The 11,567-nt window shown below is 31.6% G+C and overlaps 2 protein-coding genes across 2 annotated transcripts; both read right to left on the reverse strand.

Annotated features, from left to right (window-relative positions):
* Nucleotides 1-2,399: 2,399 nt before the first annotated feature.
* On the reverse strand, nucleotides 2,400-5,103 carry LOC150037043 (uncharacterized). The gene is made up of 3 exons (XM_090311636.1): nucleotides 3,490-5,103; nucleotides 3,268-3,300; nucleotides 2,400-3,139 (listed from the first exon to the last, which is right to left on the reverse strand). The coding sequence occupies exons 1-3, from the start codon at nucleotides 3,796-3,798 to the stop codon at nucleotides 2,786-2,788; spliced, it is 696 nt and encodes a 231-aa protein (XP_090167762.1). The 5' UTR covers nucleotides 3,799-5,103; the 3' UTR covers nucleotides 2,400-2,785.
* A 1,433-nt stretch (nucleotides 5,104-6,536) lies between these two features.
* LOC120074268 (uncharacterized) lies at nucleotides 6,537-9,011 on the reverse strand. The gene is made up of 5 exons (XM_039027341.2): nucleotides 8,587-9,011; nucleotides 8,325-8,436; nucleotides 7,214-7,295; nucleotides 7,067-7,118; nucleotides 6,537-6,816 (listed from the first exon to the last, which is right to left on the reverse strand). The coding sequence occupies exons 1-5, from the start codon at nucleotides 8,914-8,916 to the stop codon at nucleotides 6,706-6,708; spliced, it is 687 nt and encodes a 228-aa protein (XP_038883269.1). The 5' UTR covers nucleotides 8,917-9,011; the 3' UTR covers nucleotides 6,537-6,705.
* Nucleotides 9,012-11,567: the final 2,556 nt, after the last annotated feature.

The following is an 11,567-nucleotide window of genomic DNA, read 5'->3' on the forward strand; positions in this document are numbered from 1 at the left end:
GTCCGTGTTTTATATTAAAAAGTATAAAAAAAAATTGCATGGCGAGCCCATCAATATTTGTCTTCCACCTATGAATGTATCCACAAACAAGAATCAATATTTCCAATCTATTACATATACTCATCAATATTTGTCTTCCACCTATGAACTTATCCACCAAAATTTGCAAAACAATACCAGAACCAGACTTTCATAGAATACAGCTTACACCAAAGCCATCATTTCTCTCATTCACAAATATCAATTAATACTAATTCCATGAATAAACAAGAATCACAATACCAGAATCACAATACCATGAATACAACTTCTAATGATAAACAAATCATGTCTTCCACCTATAAATTTATCCACAAACAAGAATCACAATACCAAAACCAGACTTTCATAGAATATTTATACCAAGCCATCATTTCTCTCATTCACAAATATCATTAGTACTAATTCCATTCCCAAAGATCATAGTTAAATAAATTTACATTCATTCTAAGCTAACATTTACATTCTATTGAGACAAAAAACAAGAATTACATCCTTACAAAAATCGGCCAATAAAACTTGTCCAGTGGGTCCGAATTACGTCGATTTCTCTTTGCGTATATGCATCTTTTATATTGAACTACAAAAAGGAAAAAAAAAAGAAGATAAATTCAACATAAGTTTACGTCCATTTATTAAATTAAAGCTAGTACTATATAAAAAAATAATAATTTACGTACGAGGCTAGCATATTCAACTAAAAAGTTTTACATTATCCATATAACTAAAAAGTAAAAAGCCCCCTAAAGCAACGCCAAAACTTCAAGCATCTAAAAAGCATACCAATGGATACAAGACTTCAATCAAATGAAACCACAAAAAACATCTCCAACTAAAAGATACTATCGAGGGTCAATCCTAGATAATGAAGAATTTGATTCAAATTGACGAAGAAGCACAATAAATGGTTAAACAAGAGGTAACAAAAGATTCGACAATGATAATGAAGAATTAACCTAACCCACAATGCAAGAATAACCCACAAACTACCATAGTACAACCGGATTCATTTAGACAAATAATGCTTAAATATAAACTACCAAAGGAAGCCTAAGAAGTTCCACTACCATAAACTACAAAAGGATGCCTAAGAATCTATTCCAAAACTTTAGAACAAATAGACTTTTAAGATAAGCACCTTATAAATATTACCTTGTACTTGTTATTAATGTTGTTATGAAGTCCTTTTTGTGTTTGGTGCATCTTCTCCACTTGTCAACCTTCTTAAAACATGTCCAATGCAATCTTCCTATCTTCCTTCCAAATCCTTAAGAATCAAAATTTAGCCTTACACATCAAACTTGAACCTAACAAAATGAAAAAACATCACTCAAAGTCATTTCATTATTACTCAAATGAGTTAGTTCCCAAATTCTAATTCGACTAGTTTCCAAAAGAATCTTACTCTGAAATAGTTTCGTATCTACTTGCAAAGGCTGAGAAGAGACTATTTTGAAAAAAAAAAAAAAAAAAAAGAATCGCCTTGTCAAGAGAGAAGAAAAAAAGAAGATAAGAAAACAAGTAACCTATCTTCTATATGGTTCAATCACCACAATATTGTTCATTTCTCTTGTATATCCTGTTCAAGTGAAAAAAAGTGTAACAACAATTAGTAACCTATCTACTATCGAGATAATTTTGATCATAAACAGAATTGATCCTCATAGATTTAACTAGTTTATCTAGTTGCAGTTTAACGCTCAAAGCATAAGAATATTATATTTTTCACAAAGGGACTTGAGTAAACAACAAAGTACCTTCTTGAGTTGGTTTTAGTAACTCACTTCTTTCCTAACCCCAGAAGAATAGCAATTGTAAGCATAACAAATTACCTTCTTGAACTGAGACATCTGCATCCCATGTGTTACAGCACACCGACTCTCTCATGATTGTGTTCCATGCTTGATTATGACATCCCGTTCTTCCTAAAGTATATTGAAAAGTGTTAAAACAGCAATTATTTAAAGTGAAACTGACATTTTATCTTATTTTTATCTCTCATCAAAATTGTAAACATCCTATATATAAAAGATCTAAAAGAGAGAGATAAAAAAAAGAGAGAAATCAATGAATTAGACGAATTTATCTGTAATATTTTTCCCTTTCTACTTCTCAAGAAATCTCAGCTCTTCTCGTGGACGTAGGCACCTCTTGCCAAACCATGTTAAAATCTTGTTTTGTACTTCTCATGCCTTATCTTGCATGCGTAAATCTGCATTATAAGTCTTTTGATCTTAAAAAAATTGCCATTATTGCTAAACATTGAGAGCTCTCAATCTTTCTCTTCCTTCTTTATACAAAATAATCTCATTTTTCCTCCACATTCAAACACAAGATAGAATCACCAGCAAACAAATCAATTAGGATCTCAACATCTTTTCATTTAATAGGAAACTATTATTCAAACACAAGTTAACAGAGACTGTCCAGACTTGCACAGAGATATGTCACTTTTAATATCAGAACCACTGTGACAAACATCGGTGACTACAGCTTCTAGAAGACGCTTTGTCGGTGAATCAGATGTCAACTGGCTACCACTCATTCCCTCAGATAACTCAAAAGCTTTACCACCAAAAACATACTCTGTTTGCCAGTCAAGATAAAGAGCATCTTTCAGAAAAGCAGGACCAAGTACTTCATGCAGCTCATAACCAGCAGGGAACTTCAACGATGTGTTTGACGGATACATATCAATAGTTTCTGATGCTTCCATATCATTTTAGTACATTTCTGTAGGATTGGTTCAGCTAAACGTCCCATTGTGATTAATTCCAACAAATACAGAAGAGGCATGAGGATTCATAGGGAAGTATGCATCATTTGTCATTATCTTTTCAGGTGGAAGTAAATTACCATATATATTAACCATATCCATGGCAGAATTTTGCGGTCGTACACTGATTTTTTGTTTCAAACCAACTGCCGTATCTTTGCACCCACTAGACTCCCCTCCACATATCCTGTCATCAATCAATCTCACTTGTGATTTAAAACTCTCCACATTGATAGCATCTGGCTTTGTTTTTAGAGATTCAGTGCCCTCAGATCCTGACAACTCTATCCCCACATTCTTGCTGACATTTTCATATTCACTTTTCTGTACAGGAAGTAGATTTAAGAAAAATCCCATGTTTTATCACAGGAAGGAAAATTAAGGTAATAAATATTCATACTGCCTAATTCTCAAAAGTGTCTAAGTTGTTAAAACAACCAGGACTCACTCACCTGTGTTGCTAAGCTTCTAGATGGAATGTCTGCCTACAGAAAAAGGAAATTTTGATATGATTAGTGTAACTAGTACATACCCTAGCATATCAAACCAACACAGACAAATTCTTTAATTGCTTTTTTTGATGTCAATCTTTTTTATATGCCAACAAATTCTTTAATTGTCTAAACAACAGAAAAAGGAGAGAGGAAAGATAAGAGACACAGAAAGACAATTACTACGTATCCTGAGCTTTTACATGACTGCATTGGCTTAATATGCCCTGCTGATGACTCCTGGAGAGTTAGAAAAACATTTCTGATGCGAGCCACAAGATTGACATCCTCAGCCACAAAATTGTCTATAAATAGTCTCCTTAGATATCTCAAGTATACTTCATTTGTCAACTTAATGAAAGTACTAAAATGTGATGAAACAAAATGAGGTCTCCAGCGCTGCTCCAATTTACAAATAGAAAAATCACGTGTATTTTTAACCCCATTATTCAAAGCATGGGTAAAAATTACTGAAATAATACATATTAACATTTAACAATACGAATAATGGAAATAAAATATAGGTCGCAGACGATCTTTGCTGTTCCAATTCACAAATAGAAAAACATAAAGGTTTTAAACCTATTTTTTAATACATGCTTACCAAAGCTACTAAAACCTAACAGTCAAATACTAAACAAATAGTAGGAATGTCAGGCTACAAGAAATTAAAATAAATTATAATATCAGAGAGGCCTATTATTAAAATAGTATTACATGTAACAAGTTCAGAAACAGTTAGTATTGAAAACAATTATGTATACGGCATCCCAAAACAAAAAGTTGATGTTCAGCAAGGATCATAATTCACAAACTTTCACAATCTACCGCAAGGAAGATGCTCTTACTTTATCTAAAGATGGAAGCTGTAAAACCCCATGCGGAACAACTGCTACTACAACAATAGTCTACAAAGCATATAAATAATAATCAAGTAATCAGTTAGAAAAATATATATAAAAAAAGAGATTAACAGAAAGTAAACTTGAAAAAGCCGGACTTCTTCTCAGACTTCTTATCAAAACAGCACCTGAACAGTTGAATCCATGACCAAATCCATGGCCGGATGCTTGGCCGGGTTGTGGGTTTCGCGTGGAAGGAAGAAAGGAGTCACGTTTTGAAAGGGTTTTGCGTAGGTTGTTGGGTGAGTGGAAGTCTGGGAATGAAAGGAAAAAGTAGATCTACTTTTTTTAAAAAAACAAAACCGATATTATACATCCGTTTTCACTTTTTCCAAACGACATTAAAACCCTTGTAGTGCAAAAGAAATAAAAGAAAATTGTTTTCTCTTCTCCCAAAACAACCATGCAATTTGCTAGATGATTCAACGTATTTTTGCTAAACAATTGAGATTTGCATAATCGTTCTGTGTGTTTCCTCAATCTTCTTCCTTCAAACTCAAACAATCCCTCTTAACTAAAATAGTCAGAATCCACCACTCTTGGGTTCTCACCCTGAGAATACCAAAAGCTTACTGTGGTAGTGTCCTTTCTGTTTGGTTCGTGAAGTTCTTGAAGAAAGTCTTCAAGAAGTTGTTGAGTTCAAGGCTCGTGACCATTAGAGGGAATTACACGAAGAAAGGTTCTTCAAAAGTAATATCTCTTGAACCCTTTTTCCTTATAAAAAAACATGTTGTAATTTGTTTATGAATGCATATCTTGTATGTTTACTGTAAATTTAATTTTTAATAAAAATGAAATTTGGACGATCCGTTTCCACTCAAGGATCTCCCTTCAAAATGAGTTCCTTCACAAAGTATAAAAAAATTTAGAAGTTCAAGGGAGGAAAATTTTGAAAGTGTTTGGTAGGCCGTTTGAATTCTGCTTTGCATATTCACTGAGTTCAGAGAATAAGCCTATGGTAGACAATTTGAATTTAGTTTTCAAAAAACTGTTATAGGATTTTGTGATTCAAATAGTGTAAATTCTAAAAACAAAATTTTCATATTCTCTTTTATATTCAAATTTTGAATTTGAAATTTTATATTACAAAGTTATATTTAAAAAGATAAAAATATTAATAAATATAACATTTCATGATACAAACTCAATTATTTTTGTTAAATTAAAATATGTTTATATAATGAATTATAAACTATATAATATTGCAAAACAATCATTATACAATTTTTTTAAATATAAATCAAGTCCATAAATTAATTTATAGTAGTTTGTATTCAACCTAATATATAATGAGTAACAGAAAGGAGAATTCTCTCTTTGAGATCAGGGTCCTCATCTCGAGAGAGGAGAACAAAACGGCTCATGCTTTTGCGGCTTTGGCATCCTCTCGAGGTTATTCTTTGCTTTAAAAAGATGTCTAGCCTGATTGTATTCTCCCTCTTCTCCTTGTTGAGGAGGTGAGGTAGTCATAGGTCGTGGTTCTTTTGGTTCATCTCCTTTAAAAAAACTACAATTAATTTTATGCTATAAGTTTTTTTTTATTGAATCCCTTGTTTTCAGATTGCCTACCAAATATACTATTAACAATCTTAAGAAAAATTTACAAGTTCAAGTTGGAAACACTAGTTATCTCAAAAGGTCGCTATGAAACAATAGGGTAATAATTATATTTGAAAATTCAAGCCTGTCGCACTAGATAAGGGTCTATTTGGTAGAGAATTCGTATTCTTATTTATATTTTTAGATTCACTGAATTCAAGAAAGATGTGTTTTATAGATAACTGAATCCTATTTTTTAAATCTGTTTTAGGATTCTGTGATCCAAATAGTGCAAACTCTAAAACAACATTTTTATGTTTTCATTTTATTCAGATTTTGAATTTAAAATTTTAAAATACGGAAGTATATTAAATAAAGATAAAACATTTAGAAATACAATATTTCATGTTGTAAACTCAATTCATTTTTTAAAAAATCTAATATATAGTATGTAATATATTATGAATTATATAATATTACAAAATAATGATTATAAGAATATCTTTTTTTTTTAACATAAATCATCTTCATAAATAAATTAGTAATAATTTATTGTCAATTAAATATTAGTGAGTAACTACAATTAGTTTTATGATTTATAAATATGTAGTATCAAACACATTTTAAACAATTATTTAATTAGAATATAATTTCTGAATCTGCTACTAAACAAATATCTGAAAATATCAAACACAAGTTTGTTTTCATTAAATCTCTTGTTTTCAAATACTTTATTAAACAAACTCTAAATATCAATTACCATCTAAAGAAAAGTCAAAAATTTAATTCTTCCCTCGAAAAAGTAAAAATAATGCATAAGAAATTGTTGGGGGGCAATAATGTTATTCCTTAATGATGAACATTTAAAAAGGAATAAAAGTAGAAAGAATATAAGATTAGATCATCCAACAAGGAAGTAGTGAATTAGAGTTTAGGGTTTTTTATTATTCTCCGGAAATTAACGAACAGAAAACTGGAGACAAAAGAGCGACACGAGGAGGAGGAAAAAACCCAAACACAGAGATGCAATTCTCCTCTCTTTTGACTTTGAAGCCTCAATCCATTTCATCTGTTCCAATAATTACACATTTTTAATTCCACACGTTATTACAAAAACAAAACTCATCTCATCTTATTAAACTCAAAATTTTCAATCTTTTTACCTAATAAATTTGTTAATTTTAATTAACATAATTTTAAAGATTGCATGTGATATTTACAAAAATGAAAAGTTATATTTTTCTTAGTTCAACAATTGTAAGAATAGAAGATTGAATATGGACTATTTTGATCTATTTGAGTTATAGAATTTCACTCACCGTTTTCATCGGTCCAAGCTGAAGAAGAGGATCCAATAACATCTCGAAGTTTCTGAATCCAATTCAAATTAAATAATAATAATGAATTTGAGAATAATGAATTTGAAAAATGAAAAGAAGAGACGTTTGAATAATATTATGAAGTACCCAATAAGCAACTTTCCAACATAGCTATGGTGAGAATGGATACTGACTCCCTCTTTCGACTCCATCAGTGGTTTATGCCACCCTGTTGATTTGGTGTCATCCATAAATTATTTAGGTTCTCGTTTAACAACATTACATTTTCTATTTTTTATTTTTGAAAAATTAAGTTTATAATTGTTACTTCCACCGATAGAAATCACATGTAAACTAAAAACTTGTTTCTATTTTGAAAATTTGACTAGAAATTTAAGTGTTATTTTAAGATTGGTAAAAATGGTAATAGATAAATTTGAGAAGAAACAAACATAAATTGAAATCATTAATAACACATACATGACCTTTTGTTTGTAGTAAAAAGAAAACTTATGTATCTTATAGGAGTATGGAAAATTCTCTATACTCTTTTCATTTTTTGTGTCATGTCACCATGATTTTAAAAATAGAATGGAGTCCATTAATATTAATGCAAGTTTCACTAATATTTATGAACATAAATTTATGGTGTGAACAAGAGGAATATAATAGTCCATACTAAAAACTTTTTTGTAGTAAAATTTAAGAGTGCAACAAAACTCAAAAACCAAAAAACAAAACTGATCTACTAGTTTGGTTTGGTTATTTAGTATATAAAATTAAGTATATTGGTTTGTATTTAAAGAAGACCAAAAAATACTGCTCTGGATCGGTTTTTCATTGGAAAAACCAATTAAAACCGAACCATACTAAGGGTATACATATACCCTTAAAAAGAAACTCTACATTATGTGTTTCTTAGTATTTTAAATATTACAGTGGAAAAAAAATACTAATTATTATCATGTATGTTTGTTATTTAGAAAAGTGTTAGAAAAAAAAATAGTTTCAATTCTTTAAAAAAAAATAGACCCAATTTTAATTTGAACTATATAAAATAAAAGTAAAAATTAAAAATAAATATTTGGAAGAAAAAAATATTCAAAACCAAAAACCAGGCCATAATAAACCAAACTAAATAAAAATTTGTTGTTTATTGGACATCAATTTTTAACTATTCTATAAAAATCAAACCCATTTTCGCACCTAGTAAAATTCAAACAAATTAAAGGCGTGGTTTGAGTTTTGGAGTATGTACCTACTTTCCATTTAATGCCCACCATCGATCCATCTTTTGTTGTTGGCTGCACTGAAAATACTAAGCTATCTTGTAATCCCTTTATAATATTAGACATCAAACTCCACATTTTCTGACAAATAAAAAAAGAACAATAACCCAAAAGTATATATATGATTAATACAGACCATTCATAAAAATTACTACATACAATAATTTCAAATTGGTGTGACAACTTCTTTCAATAATTTCTCAAGAGAGAGGGACCGGTTAATGGAATTACCAAATTGGTTTGAAGAAAAGGAATGGAATTGAAGATATCCGGACGTCGATTAGCTATTACATTAGACAAGTCTGCAATGTCTTTCTTCTTTATGCCTTTGTAAAGTTTATTGATTGTTTCAAGAGGGTCGTCATCGTCGTCGTCTTTATTTTCCAACTCGGGACTGCCATGGCATTTTACGCACAGAGAGGGTCGACGCTTGGCCGACAGCGGCGGAGGGAGGTAACTATTTGTTGTACTGTGAATAGAGGCAACGTTGAGGTTGTTGGAGTTTGAGATTGAGAATGAGTTGGGGAAATGGATGAAATTTGGTAATGAAGAAAGAGCCATTGGAAGAGTGAAATTATGGGATTTGATGGCTTTGAAATTGAGAGAAATTTGGGGTTGTTTGTTATGATATGGCTATGGGGATATGGGTAAAAAATATATGCTTTTCCTTCCTTTCACTGAATTGGTTTGTCTCATTGTTAAGCAACTTGGTCTTTTGTTTGCCTGCAAGCAAGAATCTTTGTTCAGACTTTTCCCATATCATAGCTGAGAATAAGTTCCAAAATATATTGCAAACACTTGCCATAAAAAAAGCCATGTGTTTTTTATAGCACATATCCTCAGCTATTTATAGAGTTTAAATATTATGTTAAATTATAAAATTATTCTATAATTTTAAAAGTTATAATTTGATTCTTATGGTATGATAAAATCTTTAAATAGTCTTAGTTAGGCTTTGATATCTATTTAAGAGGATTTTATCAAATCATTAGGATTAAATTCTAACTTTTAAAATCATAGAGACTAAATTTTTACTTTTTCACTTACTTTGTAAATCCTATATTATTAATGGTTGTTTGATTAATCCTATATTATTAATGGTTGTTTGATTTAAATGGTTATGGTCACGTATATATTGGTGTATTTAGCAGGAATTATGATTTGAAGTAAAACATAACTTTTTAAGAAAGCGTCAAGAAAATTAATGTAGAGTGAAGAAATCATGAATGTTGCCGTATATAAATGTGTTGTAAATTACCCAATTTTTAGGTTGATTTAAAGGCTAAACTTAGTCTTAGACTTTCCTATTTATTCTATATTTTGAGTACATTTTTATATGTATTTCGAAGATATGATATCAATAAAAGATGAGTATTTTTACATGGTATCAGAGCATGGTTTTTAACTTAGCAGTTCACCTCTCCCATTCAATCTGATATCGCCCTGCCCATCTCTATTCAAGTTTTTTTTTTCCCTCAGATTTATGCTCAGATCTGTTCGGTTGATCGGCCTTGCTCAGATTCGTATAGCTTTTGCCGCTCCCTGTTAAGATCCACACTGCTCTCTGTTTTTCAGATCTCTCTATAGGTCTTTGTTTTTAGATCCGTTCGCGTCTCAGCCATCTCATTTGTTCACGTCCCATCGTACGTTAGATCTGATCTCCTCGTTCCTCCCCGCGTCATTGTGTTTACTTTCGTCGCCGCTCCCAATAGGGGTGTACACAAGATGGGTTAGGGGAGTTTTTTGGACCAACCCGAATTTTTGGGTTGGGAATTCTTCAACCCAATCGGTTCTATTCATGAGAGTAACCCAACCCATATATTTTGGGGTTGATTCGGGTTGGGTCATCAAGTTGATAAAATATTCTTTATAATATAAATCTAATCCAGATCCATTGAATTCATATACAAATCTAACATAAATCTAATACAAATCTAATTGAATCTAAAAATAAATGATTAAATTAAAATAAAACCAGTCACAGGAAGGTGGTTGTTTGACTCCGACGGTAGTAGATTTGATTATGGATGATTCCAACGACGGCAGATCTGGTTGTGGATGGCTCTAACGATGGCCTATCAAGTGGTAGACGACTCCAAAAATGACAGATCTAGTGTTAGATGGTTCCAAGGACGATAGATCCAACACTAGAAAGCCCCAAAAATGGTAGATCTAGAGGTGGACGATTCCAACAACGACAAATCCAATGGTGGAAGCCTCCAAAAATGGTAAATTTGGCAATGGACTGCTCTAATAACAACAGAACTAGTGGTGGATGACTACGACAATGGCTAATCTGGTAGTGGATGGTTCCAATGATGAAAAATCTAGTGGTGCATGGCTTCTATGACAAGATTTGGTCTAGTGAGTGCTAAAGAAGAGTGACTGTACTACATAGAAAGCATCAAGTGGGAGAAGATGGGATGAAGGAGAAGAAAGAAATGTGGTGATGAAGAGAAAAAAGAAACATGGTGATGAACAAGAAGAAAGAAGTGGTTGGGTGTGTGGCAATAAAGAGAAAAGGATAAGAAAGAAAGGGAGGGGAAGGGAAAGGCTGGAATGAAACCGAAAAAAAAAACTATATAATACCAGTTCGGTTTGAGTTGAACCGATATTTTTTTCCTTGGACCCGAGAATCGAACCGAATTGGTCGGTTCTTGAAAAATATAACTCAACCCAACCCTTATTATTTGGGTTGGGTTGGCTAGTTTTCTCAGGTTATAGGGTTCCTTGAACACCCCTAAGTTTCAATACATGTTGCATCGTTGTGTTTCTGAGGATTCACGTTCATCATCGAATTCGAACCAGATCTGAAATCCTTAATTCGATCTATTTGAGCGTTCCAGATTCATCCGATTCACATTCTGTTGGAATATTTTCTCATTAAATTAGTTGTCCCAAGGAAATTAGTTTACGTTCTTCTTTAGAAGAGTGCAATCGATTCAATCAAGTCAGTTCGATCAAACTAAGGTGATTCAACCAACCAAGATGATTCGGTTCGGTTCAATTATTTTAGACCAGTCTGGTTCAGCAGTTTAGTTCTTTTGACTTGGTTTGATTGATTTCTTTGGTTCATTCATCTATCATGGTGAAAATCATATTATGAAAATGTAAACACTTTATATTGTAAGTATTCATGCATTGGAACCTCATCAAAACATATGCCATAGCTCATGGAAATCAAATCAAAATAAATTTTATAAAAACTAGTC

This window comes from Benincasa hispida, chromosome 3 (genome assembly GCF_027475165.1).
Source record: "Benincasa hispida cultivar pf3 chromosome 3, pf3_genome.v1.1, whole genome shotgun sequence".
Taxonomy (NCBI): Eukaryota; Viridiplantae; Streptophyta; class Magnoliopsida; order Cucurbitales; family Cucurbitaceae; genus Benincasa; species Benincasa hispida.